Source organism: Chiloscyllium punctatum, chromosome 10, assembly GCF_047496795.1.
Source record: "Chiloscyllium punctatum isolate Juve2018m chromosome 10, sChiPun1.3, whole genome shotgun sequence".
NCBI classification, from domain to species: domain Eukaryota; kingdom Metazoa; phylum Chordata; class Chondrichthyes; order Orectolobiformes; family Hemiscylliidae; genus Chiloscyllium; species Chiloscyllium punctatum.
In genome coordinates, this window is record NC_092748.1 from 63679685 (window position 1) to 63702349 (window position 22665).

Below are 22665 nucleotides of genomic sequence, written 5' to 3' on the forward strand. Positions count from 1 at the left end.
CCATTGAACAAGATCATTGCCAATATGATTACGGCTTGAACTTCACTTCACTGCCTACCACTTATGCCACTTGACTCCTTTGTTAGTCAAAGGTCTGCCAAACATTGCCTTAAAAATATCCAAACCTTTGTCTCCACCGCCACAAGAGAATGCCACAAAATAAATGATACTCTATCTCCATCTTTTAAATGGGGGCCCATTTACTCTTAAACTGTGCCCTATTTTTCCAGTCCCTTCTTTAAGGGAATTTATCACCTTGATAAATTATGATCTCTTTACTTTAATTAGTTTATACAGTTTTGCATTATGTATTTCTTTTGGTTAGACCCTTGGCATGTGACTGCTATACCTATCATATTATTCCAGTCATTTGGTTTGTCTCCAGCACTACCTTATTTTTAGTTTTTTTGCAATTATCTTTCTGCCTCATTTAATTGGATTATGGGTCATCCCTTTGCTTGTTATTCAGCTGTTGACAGTTTACTCACAACATCTGATACTTTTGATCACCTGTGGAGACTTATTATTTGACATTCCATTCACACAGTTTATGCGATCCCTTGATCCCTCTGCCTATAAATTCCAAATCTGCATATTTCTCTCTCACTTCACCTGACAAAGGGGCTATGCTCCAAAAGCTTGTGATTTCAAATAAACTTGTTTGATTATTACCCATCCCAGCATTGAGTGTGCTGTACTCAGCAAAGGACTCAGCTTTGTACCCTTACGTCCCCACCTCAATGAATTCCAGGTTCGACATGATGCTGAGCTCTTCTTCCGTCGCCTTCACCTTCGTGCTCACTTCTTTGAGCAAGAGTCCTCCCCCCCCCCGCCCCCCCCCCTCGCTCCACAGATCCTTTCACATCCCTCCAACATTCCACCTCTAATTGGACAGCCCCCGCCAGGCCAATTTCCTGCCCTCGATCTTTTCTTTGACAATTGTCGACGGGACATTGGCTGCCTTAATTTCTCTGCCCCCCTTACCCATTCCAACCTCTCTCCATCTGAACTTCCTGCCCTTCGCTCCCTTAGGTCCAACCCCAACCTTGTCATCAAACCTGCTGACAAAGAGGGTGCTGTTTTTGTCTGGCGTACTGACCTCTAACTCGCAGAGGCTGAGAACCAACTCTCAGATTCCTCCTCCTACCTCCCCCTGGAGCATGACCACACCACTGAGCATCAAGCCATTGTCTCCAACACAGTGACTGACCTCATTTCCTCTGTATGCCTCCCCCCCCCCCCCCCCACAGCTTCCAACCTCATAGTCTCCCAACCCTAGACAGCCCGTTTCTACCTACTCCCCAAAATCCACAAGAAGGACTGTCCCAGCAGTCCCATTGTGTCAGCATGCTCCTGCCCCACTGAACTTATTTCCTCCTACCTTGACTCCATCCTTACTCCTCTGGTTCACTCCCTCCCCTCCTACATCCGGGATTCCTCTGATGCCCTGCGACACATTAACAGCTTTCGATTTGCAGACCCTAACCACCTTCTATTCACCATAGATGTGCAATCTCCTTACACCTCCATCCCACACCAAGACGGCTTGAAAACTCTTTGCTTCTTTCTCGAAAAGAGGCCCAAACAATCTCCATCCACCATCACTCTCCTCTGCCTGGCTGAACTTGTTTTCTCTCTCTCAACAACTTATCCTTCAACCCATCCCATTTTCTCCAAATCAAAGGTGTAGCAATGGGTACCCGCATGGGTCCTCGCTATGCCTGCCTTTTCATGGGGTATGTGGAACATTTCTTGATCCAGGCCTACCCGGGTCCCCTCCCACAACTGCTTTATCAGTACATTGATGACTATTTTGGTGCGGCTTCATGGTCTCGTCCTGACCTGGAAAAATTCATAAACTTCACTTCCAGTTTCCATTCCTCAATCACCTTCACCTGGTCCATCTCCGACACTTGCCTTCCTTTCCTTGACCTTTCTGTCTCCATTTCTGGCAATAGTCTATCCATTACAAGCCCACTGACTCCCACAGCTATCTGGACTACAGCTGTTCTCACTCTATGTCCTGTAAGGACTCTATCCCTTTCAGCTCCTTCACCTCCGCCGCATTTATTCCGATGAGGCCACTTTCCAAAGTGGTGCTCTTAATATGTGCTCCTTCATCTCCAACTGTGGCTTCCCATCTACAGTTGTTGACAAGGCTCTCGACAGCGTGCGGTCCATCTCCCATGCCATAACCCTCACCCCCTCCCTCCCCTCCCAGAACAAGGATAGGGTCCCTCTTGTTCTCACCTTTCACCCCACCAGCCTTCATATGCAAAGAATAATCCTCCGCCATTTTCGCCAATTCCAACACGACGCCACCACTAAACACATCTTCCCTTCCCTCCCCATGTCTGCATTCCACAGAGACCGTTCCCTCCGGGACAACCTAGTCTACTCCTCCATCACACCTAACACCTCTCCCATCACACACGGCACCTTCCCATGCAATCACAGAAGGTGCAATACCTGCCCCTTTACCTCTTCCATGCTCATCATCCAAGGCCCCAAACACTCATTTCAGATTAAGCAGCGTTTCACTTGTACCTCTTTCAATTTGCTCTATTGCATTCGTTGCTCCCAATGTGGTCTCTTCTATATCAGAGAGACAAAACGGCAACTGGGTGATCACTTTGCTGAGCACCTTCAGTCTGTATGCAATCAGGTCCCGGACCTTCCCGTGGCTTGCCACTTCAACACACAATCCTGCTCCCATGCCCACATGTCTATCCTTGGCCTGCTGCAATGTTCCAGTGAAGCTCAACGCAAACTGGAGGAACAGCATCTCAACGCAAACTGGAGGAACAGCATCTCTTCCGACTAGGCACATTACAGCCTGCCGGTCTCAACATTGAATTCAACGACTTCAGATGATTATCCCATCTTGGCCCCTCTGTTTTCATTCTGCTCCGTAATTTTATTTCATTTATTTTATTTAGCTTTTTTTAAATATTATTTTTTTTTCATTGTTCTGTACCTCTTATTTCTTGATTGTCTCCCTTTCTCTCGCTCCCCACTCTCTCATCACCTTTTTCCTCTCCTCTTCCCCCTTTGCTACCCTTCTCCCCTATTTTCCATTTTGCGTCTGCTTCACCCATCACCCCCATCCCCCACATATTTTGTCACATAGCACTGGCTTCAGCCTTGGTCATTCACAGAAAGCTAGTGTGCTTCCAATTAAACCTGTTGGACTATAACCTGGTGTTATGTGATTTTTAACTTTATAATCTCTCTATGCACTGTCATTATCACCTCTTTATTGCTACCTTTGCTTCTGGAGCCATGACTCACCTTCTCTCAGCTTTGTCAAAGGGCCGGTTAGACTCGAAACGTAAGCTCTTTTCTCTCCTTACAGATGCTGCTAGACCTGCTGAGATTTTCCAGCATTTTCTCTTTTGGTTTCAGATTCCAGCATCCGCAGTAATTTGCTTTTATCCACTGTTTGATTATTACTTGGTGTCATGTGACTTATACTTTATACACTAACAGTGGTCTCACCTATGTGCAGTGCAATGAAACTTCCTACTTTTATATTCCATTCCCTTTGAAATAAACAACACCACTACATTTTTCTTCCTAACCATTTGCTGTACCTGTTACTAACTTTGCGTACCAAAACCCCAGGTCCCCTTGCAACATAGAGTTTCGCAATCTCTTTCCATTTCAGTGATATGCTGCTTCCTAACAAAGGAGACATGATTTGGAGGTGCTGATGTTGGACTGGGGTGGACAATTTAAAATTCACACAGCACCAGGTTAGTGTCCAACAGGTTTATAGTCCACTTTATAGTCCAAGTAAACCTGTTGGACTATAAAGTGGAGAAATTTACACTTTCTGTCATTAGAGTTCACCTATCAAGTTTTGTCCATTTACTTAGCCTAGTTGTTTGCAGACTCCTTACAATTTTTCATATCTAACTGTGCAGCCAAAAACAAAGAATTGTGGATGCTGAGATCTGAAAATAAAAACAGAAATTACTGGTGTGGCAGCATCTATGAAAAGAAAACAGCATTAATGTTTTGAGTCCAGTCACCCTTCAGACAGGGTTCTGAAGAGGTTTCGCTGGACTCAAAACATTAACTTTGTTTTTTCTTCACAGATACTATAAAAATGGCTGAATTTCTCCAGCAATTTCTGTTTATGTTTCCTCTGCAACCTATCTTTGTAGTTAAGGCTCCAGCACTGATCCATGTGGCAGTACATTCTTTACATCTTGCCAAATGGAAAACTTAAGAATTCTCTTTGTTTCCTGTTAGCTCAGCAATCTTTTGTTCATGCTAATATGTTAACTGCTACAACATTGGCATCAACATTGTATTCACATTTTTGATTTAAATCCGTAGAAGGGTATATTTCATTTAAAGGCCTCTATTGCAGCAGCCAACCCTGAAGTGAAGCTTGACCACAAACATCAAAGGAACCCAAAGCTCACTTTGTTTAAAGAGCAGCACTTTGAACAATGCACTTATTGTGTGTTTGGATAAGAATTTGACCTGAGAAAGGGCTTAAGTTGTTGTTCAATTATTTGCTCATATTTTGAAACGCTATACATATTCCAAAATAATTGTTTGCAGTGAATATAATTTTGTTAATACTATTTAGTAATTCAGTAATATCATTGTTACTAAGCTCTCATCTGCTTAAGATTTGCAAAGAAGGCAATTTATGACTCAAGGAGTGATGACACTTGAAATGATTCAGATTTATGTTTCTTCACAAAAAGAATATAGGCACATGGGAGTATGATTTTGAGGTAGATCATTCTGAAATCAACCCATTATCTGAATATTTGTTGGTATGTTCCACAGTACGTTTAACTCTGCATATGCAGCTCTGCATACACACTCATTGCACCACTATTTTATACATTTTCAAGTGTTCTAGTAATAACTGCATAATCTCATAAAACTTGTTTCTAGCAAGTTAGCAGTATCTGTGGAGAAAGAAACAGTTGATGTTTTGAAATAAATAATTGTTCTTCAGATCTTCTAGTTTGGCATCATCCTTCCTGTATTTACCTTATGACCAGGGAGTCCAGAAACAGGTCTCACAGTGTAAGGATATAATGTAGACTATTCAGGACTCAGTGAAGGAGAAAACATCTCTACCAGACATTGGAATTTTCCATCACAGAAAGTGAGTGAGGCCAATATATTGAATATTTTCGAGAAGGAGTTAGACATAGTTCTTAGGGCTAAATGGATCAAAGGCTAAGGTCTGAAAGCAGGAACAGAGTACTGAGTAGAATGACCAGGCAACGTCATATTGAATGGTGGGGCAGGCTCAAAGGATCCTTTTTTCTATGCATCTATGATTTGTAATTATTTTACAGCAAATGCAATATTTCCAAGCATGGATCATAATAATTATTGAGAACAGTGACTTTCTTGAACTTTGATGAAAATTCCCATTGATAATGGAGGGCACTATTTTGATACTGTCAGTACGTGGACTGTAGTGGTTCAAGAAGGCAGCTCACTACCACCTTCTCAAGGGTAATGAGAGAAGGGCATTAAATGCTGGCCTAGCCAGTGATGCCTGTGTCCCATGACTGAGTTTTTTCTAAGAAGTACAAAAAAATTGGAGGGAAATTCAGATCCACTGAATCATATTTAATCATAATCAATGATAATTTTCACAAGGGCAAAGAAACCTTTTTTGTAACTGGTGAAATCATCTCACAAAGCACGTTTCTTTGAATAATAAAACATATTTCTGCAGATTATATTTTTAAAGTTTTACTCAGTTTCTAACAAAACTGTGATCTGTTTCTAAATGTATGCTTTCATGTAAAGCTGGAGGAAGTAGAATAGTTTAGTATTGACTTTATATATCTTTATGCCAAAGCTACCTTAGATCATTTTAGTTTCCCCATTATCTGTGAGTAGTGGGTGTCTATTACAATAACTTTTCATTTAGGTAATCCTCCTTCTATTTTTATACGTTCAATACCTGTACTGTAATGATCGCAAACAACATTTTCTATAAATTGTATAATAACAAAAATGAGATATCCAGCTGATTGACATAATTTCAATACCGTCTTCCACGATATTTGGAGTTTTAAAGAAGTAAATTTTGTGATTATTTGTTTACTATACATAACCTTAGTTTTGGAAATTCTGTATTATGCAGTACAGTCATTCTTGTCCTTTACAATTAATTGGGCTCTGCTGTTTAAAAACTGCCTTTGAAGGTCCCAATTCTACTGTCTGTTTACAAATGTTTATCATTATCAACAATAAAAAATTTCAATAAAGCCCATGGCAAGATTTCCTCTTGCTGTGTTGTGCTTAATATATCAGTGCTAGTAATTCTGATCTTTAGACCAAGTCAATTTTTTAATGATGTGGAGGTGCCGCTGTTGGACTGGGGGTAGACAAAGTTTTTATCGATTTTTTAAATAAATACTGAACCAAAGAAATCTTCACAGCACATTTACTATCAGCTACGTATGCAACTAGAACCATTTTAATGCTACTGCATTATCAGTGCTGAATAACATAAGAAATTAGAACAGAAAATGTTGCAATTTTTCAGCAGGCCTGATAGCATCAGTAAAGAAATAAACACTTTTTTATAATTCACTTGTAGGAAGTGGCCGCTGGCTGCCTGAGGAAGGAGCGGGGGCTATGAAATCATATAGTTTCAAATAAATCTGATGGACTATAATCCGGTATCGTGTGATTTTTGACTTTGTCCACCCCAGTCCAACACCGTCATCTTCATTTCTTGAGGTGCTGCAGTCCATGTGCGTAGACCAACAATGCCACTAGAAGGAGAATAGTAGGATTTTGAACAAAGAGATTGAAGGAGTGGTGATATCTTTCCATGTCAGGATAGTGTATGGCTTGGAGGGTAATTTGCAGGTGGTGATGTCCCCATGACTTTCTAGATGGAAGTGATTTCTAGATGGAAGAAGATGCTATCTAAGGAGCCTTGGTGAATTTCTGCCATGCTTCTTGTGGATGGTACACTTTCTATGGATGTCTGTGGATGTAGTGCCAATCAAGTGGGCTGCTTTGTCCTGGATGGTGTCCTGGAGCTATACTCACCCACATAAATGGGGATTATTACATTTACACTCCTGGTGTGTGCCTGTCTTCAGGCTTTGGGGAGTCACATGTTGAGTTATTTGTCGTGTTCCTAGCTTTAGAACTGCTCTTGAAGCCACTGCATTTGCTAACCCAGTTCATTTTCAGGTCAATGCCAAACCCTAGCATGTTGATGATAATGGATTCAGTGACGATAACCTGACTGAATATCAGGAAAAGTGGTTAGATTGTCTCTTATTGGTGATGGTCATTGCTTAACATTTGTGGTGCAAATGTTACCTTCCACCTTTCCTGGACATTGTCCAGGTCTTGCAGCATTTGGATATGGACTGCTTCAGTATCTGAGGAATCACAAATGATGCTGAATATTGTGCAATCATTGGCAAACATCCCACTTCTGACGATATGTTGCAGCGAAGGCCATTGGTGAAGCAGCTGAAGACACTACCCTGAGGAACTCCTGCAGAGATGTTCTGGAGCTGATATGACTGATCTCCAGCAACTGTAATCCTCTTCTGTTGTGTCAGGTGTGACTCCAAACAGCGAAGAGGTTTTCTCCTGAATCACATTGATTCCAGTTTTACTAGGGCTCCTTAATGTCACACTCAATCAAATGCAGACTTGATGTCAAGGCCTGTTGCTCTCTGGAATTCAGCTCTTTTGTCCATGCTTGAAACAAAGTTACAATGAGGTTAGGAGCTGAGTGGCCCTAATGGAATCCAGACTTGTGTCACTGAGCAGGTTATTGGCTGAGTGGACACTGCTTAATAACATTGTTGATAGCACCTTCAATCACTTTACTGTTGTTTGAGAACAGTCTAATGGAATGGGATGCCAGTTGTGGGGAGCAATTTAGCGGGCAGCTTGGATTTATTCTTTTTTTTGTATAGGGCATACTTGGGCAATTTCCACATCATCAGGTAGATGCCAATATTGTAACTATACTGGAACAGCTCAGCCTATGGCATGTTGTGGAGAACAGTTTCAGTGTTGCAGTGCTCATGGCCTTTGCAGTATCCATTACATCGAACCATTCCATCTGTATGACTCTATGACTCTATATCACATGGACCGAATCAAATTAGCTGAGGACTGATATCTGTGATGCTCGGGATCTCTAGTGTTGGCTGAAATGGATCATCTACTTGGCACTTGTAGTTAAAATTCACTGTGAATTCTTCAGCCTTATCTGTTGCACTGATGTGCTAGAATCCCCCATCATTATGGATGGACATATTTGTGGAGCCTCCACCAGGGAGTTATAGAGTCATAGAGATGTACAGCATGGAAGCAGACCCTTCGATCCAACCCATCCAAGCCGATCAGATAACCCAACCAAAATCTAGTCCCACCTGCCAGCACCCAGCCCATATCCCTCCAAACCCTTCCTATTCATATACCCATCCAAATGCCTCTTAAATGTTGCAATTGTACCAGCCTCCACCACATCCCCTGGGTAGCTCATTCTATACACGTACCACCCTCTGCGTGAAAAAGTTGCCCCTTAGGTCTCTTTTATATCTTTCCCCTCTCAACCTAAACCTATGCCCTCTAGTTCTGGACTCCCCGACTCCAGGGAAAAGACTTTGACTATTTATCCTATCCATGCCCCTCATAATTTTGTAAACCTCTATTAGGTCACCCCTCAGCCTCCAACGCTCCAGGGAAAACAGCCCCAGCCTGTTCAGCCTTTCACTGTAGCTCAAATCCTCCAACCCTGGCAACATCCTTGTAAATCTTCTCTGAACCCTTTCAAGTTTCACAACATCTTTCCGGTAGGAAGGAGACCAGAATTGCAAGCAATATTCCAACAGTGGCCTCCTGTACAGCCGCAACATGACCTCCCAACTCCTATAATCAATATGCTGACCAATAAAGGAAAGCATACCAAATGCCTTCTTCACTATCCTATCTGCCTGCGACTCCACTTTCAAGGAGCTATGAACCTGCACTCCAAGGTCTCTTTGTTCAGCAACACTCCCTAGGACTTTACCATTAAGTGTATAAATCCTGCTAAGATTTGCTTTCCCAAAATGCAGCACCTCGCATTTATCTGAATTAAGCTCCATCTGCTACCTCTCAGCCCATTGGCCCATCTGGTCCACATCCTGTTGTGATCAGAGGTAACCCTCTTCGCTGTCCACTACACCTCCAATTTTGGTGTCATCTGAAACTTATTAACTATACCTCTTATGCTCGCATCCAAATCATTTATCTAAATGACAAAAAGTAGAGGGCCCAGCAGCGATCCTTGTGGCATTCCACTGGTCACAACCCTCCACCACCACCCTCTGTCTTCTACCTTTGAGCCAGTCTGCATCCAAATGACTAGTTCTCCCTGTATTCCATAAGATCTAACCTTGCTAATCAGTCTCTCATGGGGAACTTTGTCGAACGCCATACTGAAGTTCATAAAGATCACATCTACTGCTCTGCCCTCATCAATCTTCTTTGTTACTTCTTCAAAACACTCAATCAAGTTTGTGAGACATGATTTCCCATGCACAAAGCCATGTTGACTATCCCTAATCAGTCCTTGCCTTTCCAAATACATGTACATCCTGTCCCTCAGGATTCCCTCCAACAACTTGCCCACCACTGAGGTCAGGCTCACCGGTCCATAGTTCCCTGGCTTGTCTTTACCGTCCTTCTTAAACAGTGGCACCACGTTTGCCAACCTCCAGTCTTCTGGCACCTCACCTGTGACTATCGATGATACAAATATCTCAGCAAGAGGCCCAGCAATCACTTCTCTAGCTTCCCACAGAGTTCCCGGGTACACCTGATGAGGTGCTGGGGATTTATCCACTTTTAACCATTTCAAGACATCCAGCACTTCCTCCTCTGTAATATGGACATTTTGCAAGATGTCACCATCTATTACCCTACAGTCTATACCTTCCATATCCTTTTCCACAGTAAATACTGATGCAAAATATTCATTTAGTATCTCCCCCATTTTCTGTGGCTCCACACAAAGGCCGCCTTGCTGATCTTTGAGAGTCCCTATTGTCTCCCTAGTTACCGTTTTGTCCTTAATATATTTGCAAAAATCCCTTTGGATTCTCCTTAATTCTATTTGCCAACGCTATCTCATGTCCCTGTTTTGCCCTCCTGATTTCCCTCTTGAGTATACTCCTACTTTTTTTATACTCTAAGGATTCACTCGATCTATCCTGTCTATACCTGACAAATGCTTCCTTCTTTTTCTTAACCAAACCCTCAATTTCTTTAGTCATCCAGCATTCCCTATAACTACCAGCCTTCTCTTTCAGCCTGATAGGAATATACATTCTCTGGATTCTTGTTATCTCATTTCTGAAGTCTTCCCACTTTCCAGCCGTCCCTTTACCTGCGAACATCTGCCTCCAATCAGCTTTTAAAAGATCTTGCCTAATACCGTCAAAATTGGCCTTTCTCCAAATTAGAACTTCAACTCTTAGATCTGGTCTATCCTTTTCTATCATTATTTTAAAACTAATAGAATTATGGTCGCTGGCCCAAAGTGCTCCCCCACTGACACCTCAGTCACCTGCCCTGCTTTATTTCCCAAGAATAGGTCTAGTTTTGCACCTTCTCTAGTAGATACGTCCACATACTGAATCAGAAAATTGTCTTGTACACACTTAAGAAATTCCTCTCCATCTATACCTTTAACACTATGGCAGTCCCAGTCGATGCTTGGAAAGTTAAAATCCCCTACCATAACTACCCTATTATTCTTACAGATAGCTAAGATCTCTTTGCAAGTTCGTTTCTCAATTTCCCTCTGACTATTGGGGAGGTCTATAATACAATCCCAATAAGGTGATCATCCCTTTCTTATTTTCAGTTCCACCCAAATAACTTCCCTGGATGTACTTCCAGGAATATCTTCCCTCAGCACAGCTGTAATGCTATCCATTATCAAAAATGCCACTCCCTCTCCTCTCTTGCCTCCCTTTCTCCTTCCTGTAACATTTGTATACTGGAACATTAAGCTGCCAGTCCTGCACATCCCTGAGCCATGTTACTGCAATTGCTATGATATCCCAGTCCCATATTCCTAACCATGCCCTGAGTTCATCTTAGGCCGCTTGCATTGAAATAAATGCAGTTTAATTTATTAGTCCTACCTTGTCCCTGCCTGCCCTGACTGTTTGACTCACTTCTGTTCTCAGCTGTACCAGTCTCAGATCGACCTCTTTCCTCACTATCTCCCTGGGTCCCACCCCCCCAACTTACTAGTTTAAATCCTCCCGAGCAGTTCTAGCAAATTTCCCTGCCAGTATATTAGTCCCCTTCCAATTTAGGTGCAATCCATCCTTCTTGTACAGGTCACTTCTAACCCAAAAGAGATTCCAATGATCCAAAAATGTGAATCCTTCTCTCATACGCCAGCTCCTCAGCCATGCATTCATCTGCTCTATCCTCCTATTCCTGTCCTCACTAGCTTGTAGCACTGGGAGTAATCCAGATATTACGACTCTTGAGGACCTCCTTTTTAAATTTCTGCCTAACTCTCTGTAATCTCCCTTTAGAATCTCCACCTTTTCCCTTCCTATATCATTGGTTCCAACGTGGACAATGACCTCTTGCTGGCCTCTCTCCTCCATGAGAACATTCTGCACCCACTCTGAGACATCCTTAATCCTGGCACCAGGGAAACAACACACCATTCTGCTTTTTCTCTGCTGGCCACAGAAACGTCTGTTTGTACCTCTGACTACAGAATTCCCTAACACAATTGATCTCTTGGAAGCCGATGTACCCCTCGTTGCATTAGAGCCAGTCTCAATACCAGAAATTTGGCTGTTCGTGCTACGTTCCCCTGAGAACCCATTACCCCCTACGTTTTCCCAAACAGCATGCCTGTTTGAAATGGGTATATCCACAAAAGACTCCTGCCCTAGGTGCCGTCCTCTCTCACCCTTCCTGGAGTTAACCCATCTATGTGACTGTATCTGAGACTTTCCCCGCTTCCTATAACTGCCATCTATCACATATTGTTGCTCTTGCAAATTCCTCATTGCTTCTATCTGTCTCTCCAACCGATCTACTCGATCTGATAAGATTAGCATCCAACATCATTTATGGCAGATATAATCGGCAGTAACCCTTCAACTCTCTTTAAAGTCCCACATTTGACAAGAAGTACCTATCACTGCAAAGGCCATTTTTGCTCCTTCACAATCTACAGATCCAGAAAATAACACCGTCTTATTCTTCTACATACATTGCTCCAGGTTAAATTAATAGCTATGGCTTATATTTTAAGTTTAATCAAGAGACTTATCGCCAAAATCATATAATCAAGAAAGAATCCACTATACTCACTACAGCCTTTCTCTTGGACAGACCTAAAACAACAATTAACTTATCTGATTCTGTGCTGTGAACTTCGCCCAACAGTTCCTCGAAGATTAGTTGTGAATTTCACTGTTTGTTAATTTTCCCAGATGCACTCCGCTGTCCAGCAATACACTAATTCAAACTGCAAAGACAGTAACTGCGCAGGTTCTCTCTCTCTCTCTCTCTCCTGCACTGTCCTCACCATGTGCTTCCTTTGTCTGCTCTTCTCCCTTTTAAACTGCTGTTGTTTTGACTTTTTTTTCCAAAGTTCCAAAACAATGCAACAGCATATAAAACAGTAATTGCTGCTCCTGGAATTTGAGGAAATCACCTCCAACACCTAAAATACCTCAAAAAAAAAAGGAGCAGCTCTTACAGCCAAAAATTTTTCCTGTCCTCCACCTTGGATTACCCAGAATCCTTTTTGTTTAATTGCCCACCACCATTCACAACTGGGTATGGCAGGAATGCAGAGCTTATCAGTTTGTTGTGGAATAGTTTAGCTCAGTCTATCACTTGCTGCTCATGCTGTTTGAACAAAAGTAGTCCAGTGTTGTACCTTCACCAGATTAATACCTCATTTTTAGGCATGCCTGGTGCTGCTCCCGATTTTCCCTCCAGCATTCTTAATGGCAGCCCGTTAGTCCCCTGGTCAAAAACAGAAATTGCTAGGGAATGTCTAGAGGTCTAGCAACATCTGTAGAGAGAAAGCAGACTTAAAGTCCAGTGATCCTTCTTCAGAATGACTCAAAACACTTACTCTGCTTTCTTTCCACGCATGCTACATGACCTGCTAAGTTTCCCCAGCAATTTCTGTTTTTGTTTCAGATTTCCAGCATTTGCTGTTTTGGTTCCTGATCCCCTGGCTTGATGCTAGTGGCAGAATGGAGGATATGCTAGGCCATGTGGTTGCAGAGTCTGTTGGAGTGCAGTCCTGTTGCTGATGGCCCTCAGTGCCTCATTAACAGCTACATCTGTTCAATATCTGTCCCATTTGACATAATGATAGTGCCACAAAGCACAATCTAAGGTCTTATTAATGTGGAGGTGGGACTTTGTTCCTCTTAGGACTATGTGGTCCCTCTGACTGAGATTGTCACAGACAGATGCAATTACAGCAGGCAGATCGGTCAGGATAAAGTCTGTTTTCCCCTTCTGTTGGTTCCCTCTCCATTTACAGCAGACCCAGTCTAGCAATTATGACCTGTGGAACTTGACCTGTTCAGCCAGTAGTGGACATTGAAATTCCCCACCCAGTATATTTTGTGCACTCTTGCTACCCTCAGTGCTTCCTCCAAGTGTTGCTCAATTTGGAGGAACACTGATTCATCAGCTAATGGAGAATGGTATGTGGTAATCAGTTGAAGGTTTCCTTGTCCATATCTAACCTGATGCCATGGAACCTCATGGTGTCTGTAATCACTGTTATTGAGTTAAACATGTGCAAGGAGACAGTGGGTGCAGGTGAAGCTGAAAATGACTGAAAGGTCTTGTAGGACTTCTACCATTTGGTATCTCTGTGTCCCACCCAGAGCCATCCTCAAATGGTCAACTTGGGACACTTGAGAGCAATGACCTGCAATTGGGAGGAGGTTAAAGGTTGTGAGTGGGAGGGTGGCAATCAGATCTGGGAGTGATGGGACATTAGTGATCAGATCTGTGGAAGGCTAAAGGCTACCTTAAAGGGCGTGCAGAGTACTTCTGTTCTTTCTCCCCTGTAAGGGATTTTGAAAATCTCGCCCCCATTGGGACTGACAGGTCTGACACCCATTTCACTGCTGAATGCCCTGATCCCTGGGAAACCTCGACAATAGTAGTAAACTTCAAATTTAGTTCCTAGAGTCTGTATAACAATGTCGCTGAGGTGTTTTGTTGCTTCATGACGGAAGACTAAGATGTGCTGATGTCAGACAGTATAGAAGTGGCAGTTTGCGAGTATGCAGCAAGTTCAGGCCTCATTGTAAACATTTCAGTTTTGACACTTTTCCCTGACATGAGGTGTGGGAATTGCAAATTGTTAAAGGTTGATGAATTGTCATCAGAATTGATATCAACTAATTCTGTAGGACATTTTTGCTATAACTCTTCAGAAGATGATGGTAGACTTCAGTTCCTAATCTATTTTTCTCTTGAGTTCAGCAGTATAGTTTAGATCTGAGATGGCTTGAAAGTATTCTTGATGTATGCATGTGTTTGTGTTCGTTTACAAAACAGCCTTTCTTGTCTTCAAAACTTCCTATTTTTGCTAAGATGAGGGGAATATTTTTTATGGTTTTGTGATTTCGTAAAATTTCTGATTCAAAATTTTAGCCAGTTATGTTGTTTTCAGAGAGATTTTGCCATCATTTTATTTATTTATTTATTTTTAATTGTGTACTAAAATTATTAACATTGTTAACTGTAACTAAAATCATTTCCAAGACCAAAGAGTTATCCTGCCTTCTCCATGATAACATAGCCTTTTCTATTCGATCCTCAATCTGATCTTTAATTCACTTATCCCACATTTAGAATATCTTCAGCTAACCCCTTGCTGCTTTTTTGCCCCTTCTCCTATTCTAGCCCTTATTAAATAAACATGAATAAACTTCTGAATTGCCATTTCCTGTAGGTGTTACGGCAGCAACTAAAGCCCTGTGTTTTTGCCTTTAAAACAACAATCTTCCAGAATAGGTCCAGAACATTTTTTGTTCATATAGTCATTGCCACAGCATAGCCTGGAGCCCACTGATACCTGCGAAAAACCTGACACAGCTGACTCAGAGGGAATCGCTGGAGAATTGGAAATTCCAACTTGGCAATAACTGTATGTTTGGAACTCTCTTAAAATAATACATGAGGTTAGAGATTTTGGAGGATTCCAGTTCACTTTAGCTTTACATCATGCAGGAAAAAAAACTTAATAGTTAGACAGAAATTACATTAAACTAAATCTCTAATTCAGCACTGACTGCACTCCTTCAACTTATACCCTCTGACCTATGACATTCCTGATGGCGCTCACCTAACTCAATCTGACTTGACAACCACTGCCCTGAGCTAACCCTGCTATGTCCCCCCGCCCCCTCCACTGCTCCCTCCACACTACCCTGACTAGCACTGCACTCTTCTCACCTCACCATGTTCCTTGAAGTGATGCCCCCTTGTCAATCTGACCACCTTCCCTTGAAACAACATCTACCCTTTAAACCTTTGTCAACAGCCATCACCCCTCACCTGTAACTCGCCCAACTAGATGTCCAAGTAGATGACAGTAGCTATTGGATATGTGAGCATGGAATGTAGCATACCTACTGCTAAAAAAGGAGGTGGTTTCAAGAATTATCTTTGTCATTGGCGCAAAGATTTCTTGGATTGTTCTCGGCTGTTTCGTAAAAGGTTTTGTAAAATGTCCATGGTATTATCGAGATGTAAATATGTACCTAACTGATCTGTGTCAGAAATAAGGCCATGATCTCTCAAGTATTAACATAAGCCACGAAATAGATATATGCAGCATTAGCAATACTATATAAATGCAATTTTCTTTCTGGTTTGCTTTGAAATTCCACAAGAGTTAAAGTAACTTTGAGGATTTCCCTACAGCCCAAGGGCAGAACTTCTGCTTGCTCTTTAAAAAGCAAATAACAGACAGGATTTGTGATAAGGACACTGTAAGCTAGAAATACTGCTCCAGCTCCTCAGCTGGGTTTGCACGTTTGTGTGGCCAGCCAAATTTTAAGAGATTAGATGTGAACTGGCCTTCACAGGAAACACAGAGCCCATCTGGCAAACCGACCTGCAAATATCCAAGATTTGAAGTTAACCAGATCAGCCTCTTTTCATGATGGTGAGTAAGAGCATAGCTGAATAGATGGAATGTAGTCGGGAGTGTGGTGTTGGAAAAGCACAGCAGGTCAGGCAGCATCCGAGGAATCCTAATGAAGGGCTTATGCCCAAAACGTCGATTCTCCTGCTCCTCGGATGATGCCTGACCTGCTGTGCTTTTCCAGCATCATACTCTTGACTCTGATCTCCAGCATCTGCAGTCCTCACTTTCTCCTGGATGGAATCTATACCAGCCTGCCTTCAACACACTTTCAGCTCCACCACAGCCCTTGCTGGCTATTCACACCCAGATGCCAGAAATGAATCTAAAATTGCTCTTGTAGGTATCTGCCCCATGAAAATTCATGCTATCTGTTGACCCTGAAAAATCTGACAGGGCCAGGAGGAGGGAACAGCAATTTCAGGATACCCTCCGGGATTGTGATTGGAGGGATTTGGGGAAAATTACTATTTACTTGTATATCAGCATAAGTATGAGGAATGAATTAAGGTCTGTTAGATTGGTTCAATATACTTAGGCTAAATTTAACTATCATGCTCATTGATTTCTCTTCTTGATTGTTCAGTGCTTTGCCTCTTTGGTTATATTTCCACATGTTCTAGCTCTTAATATCTTTTCTGTCATGCAGAAGCACATATTTGTTCATGTAGATAGCCAATTATGTCTATCAACTAGGAAGATGGATATTGGGAAGTATGTTCCTGCTTTGGAGAGCTGCGCTGACAGCCCTTCGCACGTATGGATCCTAAGAAACTACACTCGCCAAGAAGTTTTCAGGAATATTTTTTACAGCCCAACTGATTATTTTCTTTAAAGTAACACTTAAAAAATAGAGGTCAGTAATCATGCTTTGTGAAATTCTATTTTGGTAGTGACTTAGTATTATAGTACAGTACTGATTAGTATAGAGTCTTATGTAACTTTTCAATTATATTTTGATTCATATCTGGAGTCAGAGATAATCAGGAGTTGTTGATTGGATAAAAATAAAACACCTGGCTACATAATTGAAAAGTTACAATTTTCAATAAAATGTGTTTGCTTTTTAAAATCTTATGACGTGACTACACTTGAGTAGTACTTTATTGGGATTTGGACTATCCAACAGTAATGAAAGATGTTCTACAAATCCAAACCTTTCTTTTATAATCCATAATAAAAATCCCAACAATTGTGTACTTGCTAAGCTTTCAATATATTAACGGTCTGATTTTTAAAAGCAAACAATAGATTTTCTTTCTTGAGAATTGACAAGTCAATCATGCTCAACTTTTGAAATCATATTTTAAATGCACTGAAACTTTGATTTTGAGGGTCATTTGTTATGGAGATTAAATGAGTTTTCTTCATTACTAAAGGAATTTCAGCTCTAACGTGTATACTTACTGTGGAAAGTTCCATGTAGTGAATAGTGGATATATTCTTGCAGGTTTGATTCTGAAAAGCTTAAGCATCATCAAAGCTTCTGGAAAGCATAAATAATGAAGCGATCTGAAGGTTACTGTCCCTGTATTTTATATAAAACACTCATTCAGATAAGTGGAGTGGCAGCAGTGGTTCAGTGGGTAGTACACTTGTCTCTGAGTTAGAAGGTTGTGGGTTCCAGTTCCATTCTAGGGCTTGAGTGCAAAAATAAAAGCTGCCAATGTAATATAGAAGGTTTTCTGGACTGAAAGAAGAGCAGTATTTAGGATGTGATATTAAATCAAGTCTATATCTGCTTTCTGTGTGGATGTAAAAATCTTGCAGCACCAATCTGAAGAAGAGTAGAGGATTTATCTCTGAAATCCTGGCTAATATTTATCTCTCAACCTAGATTAAAGAAACTGATTTTCTGGTTATTCTCATGTAGCTGTTTGTGGGGGTTTATTGAGAGCATAATTGGCTGCAGTATTCATTACATTTCAACAGTGGTGCTTCAGAAGTGTATTATTATCTATAAGGCTTTTTGAGATATCCAATGATTATGAAAAGCAGTGTGTAAATGCAAGTCATTTTTCATTTCTCTTTATCTTAATGGCACAGTTGTGTTTGAGCTATATGACAATACCGAAAATCATTAGGAAATCCAAAAATAGAAGAATGATTTCTTAGAATGACAATGTCAGTTTACAAATAGGTATAACTATACAGGGTGCACCAGGACTCTCAAAATAATTGTGATAAAATAGATTAATGTATGGTTGGACAATTACTTTGGAGAAAACATTTAAATCCACACTTCATTTTTCCTTTGCAGCTGTCGATTACAAATCTTATTCTAACTGTATAACATTACAGTCTCACTGAAGTTATTCTTAATTTTACTGAATGCCTAAGATAATAAAGCTCAATTTTTCCAGGGTCTTTGATGCATTGCTGAAAGTCCAATGGAGAGACATTTCAGACATCAGTTAGTCCCAATTTAACCCAAGCTAAGACCCTGGAGTCTGTCGGTTTAAACATTGTTGGGTGCTACAGGATGGCAATTCCTGTCAGCAATTGGTTATTTCCACCAGATCAGCCCATATAACCCATAGTGGAACTGGAGCAGCGCCCAAAACAAGTGTTACCTGCAGTGGTTTACAAATACCAATATAATGCAGATAGATTAAAAGACATCTGAACCAAATGCAAGGCTTAAGTCTGCAAATATTTCCAAGCTTGTAAAGGCCATACTAAAATGATTCAAAGGAGAGATACTTAATGAGCTGGCAGGAGAATAAACTATATACATGTAGTGTGGAAGGAGGCAGCAGTGACTGTTAGCATTAACATCTTGATTCCTGGACAACTTTGTAATGTAGGAACTAGTTTAACAATCTGACAAGATGCTTAGGTAAAGAATGTATCAGCTAAATGCCACGAATGCCTTGTGCCATGCTATTACTTTTTTCCCCCTCAATGGTCAGTTGCTCCCCTTCAGAGGTTCAGATCAGGTCACACTAGTTACCTGAAAAATAGATCTTGTGAAATGTACAGTGGAAGAACAAATAGATCCCCTGTAAGCATACTCAAAATGATTTTCAGCAATAAACAAGTTTATTTACAAAGTAACACTAATGTCCCAAGCCACTTCACAAAATTAAGGAAAAAGTTATGAAAATAATGGATAGCTTAAAAAGCATAACCAGAAACACAACAATACCAGTTTTGAAGAGGATCTCAATAAACTGAGGGGAACATGGGAAGTTAAAAGGCTTTTCTGAAAGAATTCCAGTGAATGAGATGTAGGTGATATAAGGAAATGTCCTTATTTATAAAGTTAAAAAAATCACACAACACCAGGTTATAGTCCAACAGGTCCAATTAGAAACATTAGCTTTTGGAGCGCTGCTCTTTCATCAACTGGTTGTGGGATTGTGATGAAGGAGCAGCGCTATGAAAGCTAGTGCTTCCAATTAAACCTGTTGGACTATAACCTGGTGTTGTGTGATTTTTAACTTTGTACACCCCAGTCCAACATCCGCATCTCCAAATCATTATTTATAATCACCCATTTCAGATCTGTTATGCCAGACTTACGTGGCAGGTGTGACTTGAAGCCAAAACTTCTGGCCCTTTGGTAGCAACACTACCACTGTGTCAATGGAACTAATTTACAAGGTTTTCTTGAATTAACTAAAGAGAGATTTTACTAGCTACTGAAAATGAAAGAAAAACAATAACACACAACACACTCATAAATTCAAAATAAGAAGTACAAAAAATGATACATTAAAAATATACAGCTAAGTCTCTGGATCACTTGTGAGGAGTGAATAATCGAACATCAATTTTGAGGGGCTTGGTTTTTAAGATAAGTGCTGAAAATATGTTGCTGGAAAAGCGCAGCAGGTCAGGCAGCATCCAAGGAGCAGGAGAATCGACGTTTCAGGCATGAGCTCTTCTTCAGGAAGGGCTCATGCCCGAAACGTCGATTCTCCCAGCCCTTGGATGCTGCCTGACCTGCTGCGCTTTTCCAGCAACACATTTTCAGCTCTGATCTCCAGCATCTGCAGTCCTCACTTTCTCCTTTTAAGATAAGTGATCTTCATTTGTGCTATTTCTTTTGAATCGTCTTGCTAACTAGCTTCTGGGTCTCAAAGTGAGAGCGTCGTTTACCTGCAAAATAGGAATGCAGGCTAGTAAACATAAGTACCTCAGCCCTTCACACAGACCAAAGTTGGAACTGGCTTTTAACTTCTGTTCTTGTGGATTTTGAAAGAAAGAAATACAATCATATCTGTCACCCAGACTGAAGTCTTTTCTCCCATCATGTTCACAGACTGAGATACTCAAAAGATCCTACAGTTCAGTTTGTAGTATATTTCTCCCCTATAAGCATTCTTGACACTTTCAGGTATGATATTTCAGATATGGTCTCCAGACAGCCACTTTTAACCACCGTCAAACTTTGGCTAGATCCCTTTTTCAAAGAAGCAGATCTTGAGGGAATGTTTGAGTCATGAAAAGAGATTGTAGACTTGGATTGTTTGCTTTGGAGCAGAGGAGTCTGACGGGGGACTTGATCAAGATGTATAAAATTACGAGGGGCTGAGATAGGATAGGTGGAAAGCAACTTTTCTCCTTGGTGAAGGCATCAATGACCAGATGTCATAGATTTAACTGAATTGAATAGAATTAGCCTCATTGTCACTTGCACTTCATCCATTTCATGGGTGTGAGCTCGAGGACCCAAACTCCATGGGAATCCTGGACTGGACCCATCATGATGCTGAAGAAAATGCTGCATGGAGTCACAGACTGACTGAAGCTACCATAAAGAGATGTAGACTGTCGCTGATGAAAGTAGCCACCAAAATGATTCCCAGGCCGCCGCTGAAGCCGCCTACAGGAATGCCAGACTGGGCCAGCCTAAACGTGCCACTGGGAAGATGCTGTGGAAGCCTCAAGGAAACCCGGGCCATTGTAATCCCAGGCCCTAAAGTGCCTTGTCTGCCAAAGCAACCTGGTCAAAGAACCCACCAGAAAGCCGCCACAAGGACCCACATTGAATTCTCTGCTGCTCCAACTCCCGGAACCTCCTTCCTCACCTAGAGTCACCAAAAAAAGGCAAAATGAAGTGGGTGTTAGAAAAAAATATAAAAGAGAGGGGGAGAAAAGGAAGAATACACCAGGCCTGATGAAAAGGAGTAAACAGATCTGAAGCCCAAATATGTCCTCCCCTGCCACCGTCATTTTTTGTGGTAAGGCAAGGGTTGAGAGGTTTGGAGGGGATGTGAGGAAATTGTTTTTTTACCTAGAAGGTGATAGGAATCTGGAACTCACTGCCTGTAAGGGTGGTAAAGGCAGAAATTCAGAAGTATTTACACATGTGATGATAAGCCACACCGTCGAGAAAGTGAGGATTGCAGATGCTGGAGTACCAGAGTTGAAAAATGTGGTGCTGGAAAAACACAGCAGGCCAGGCAGCATCCGAGGAGCAGGAGAATTGTCGTTTCAGGCATAAGCCCTTCTTCAGGAATGATGCTGGTGTGCCAAGCAGGCTGAGATAAAAGGTAGGGGGGAGGGAATTTGGGGGAGGCGCACTGAGAATATGAGAGGTGGAAGAGGGTGAGGGTGATAGGCCGGAGAGGGGGTGGGGTCGGAGAGGTTGGGAAGAAGATTGCAGGTCAAGAAGGCAGTGCTGAGTCTGAGGGTTGGGACTGAGATAAGGTGGGGGGAGGCGAAATGAGGAAGATGGAGAAATCGACATTCATCCCATGTGGTTGGAGGGTTCCTAGGCAGAAAATGAGGCGCTCTTCCTCCAGGCGTCGTGTGGCCAGGGTCTGGTGATGGAGGAGGCCAAGGTCCTGAATGTCATTGGCGGAGTGGGAGGGGGAGTTAAAGTGTTCAGCCATGGGGCGGTTGGGTTGGTTGGTGTGGGTGTCCCAGAGGTGTTCCCTGAAACGTTCCTCAAGTAGGCGGCCTAATTCCCTAGTGTAGAGGGGACCACATCGGGTGCAGCGGATACAGTAAATGATGTGTGTGGAAGTGCAGGTGAATTTGCGACGGTATATAGAAGGATCCATTGGGGCCTTGGAGGGAGGTGAGTGGGGAGGTGTGGGTGCAAGTTTTGCACTTCTTGTGGTTGCAGGGGAAAGTGCCGGGAGTGGAGGTTGGGTTGCTGGGGGGTGTGGACTTGACGAGGGAGCCGCGGAGGGAGTGGTCTCTCCTGAATGCTGATACGGGTGGAGAGGGAAATATATCCCTGGTGGTGGGGTCTGTCTGGAGGTGGCGGAAATGACGGAGGATGATATGATGTATCGGGAGGTTGGTGGGGTGGAAGCTGAGGACCAGTGGGATTCTGTCCTGGTGGCGATTGGAGGGGCGGGGTTCAAGAGCAGAGGTGCGGGAAGTGGAGAAGATGCGGTGGAGAGCGTCGTCGACCACGTCGGAGGGGAAATTGCGGTCTTTGAAGAAGGAGGTCGTTTGAGTTGTTCGGTACTGGAATTGGTCCTCCTGGGAGCAGATGCGGCGGAGGCGGA

The 22665-nt window shown here is 42.1% G+C and overlaps 1 protein-coding gene across 2 annotated transcripts in view; it reads left to right on the forward strand.

Annotated features, from left to right (window-relative positions):
* Positions 1-22665, forward strand: part of galnt13 (polypeptide N-acetylgalactosaminyltransferase 13) — a 433026-nt gene that overhangs the window by 374890 nt on the left and 35471 nt on the right. Inside the window, exons 12-13 of one of the 2 annotated variants that reach the window (XM_072579363.1) lie at positions 4725-4754; positions 16845-17051. The exons of the other annotated variant lie outside the window; for it this stretch is intronic. Coding sequence (XP_072435464.1) covers positions 4725-4754; positions 16845-17030 — 216 coding nt within the window. The 3' untranslated portion in view covers positions 17031-17051. The remainder of the gene's footprint in view (positions 1-4724; positions 4755-16844; positions 17052-22665) is intronic. 2 annotated transcript variants of the gene reach the window in all.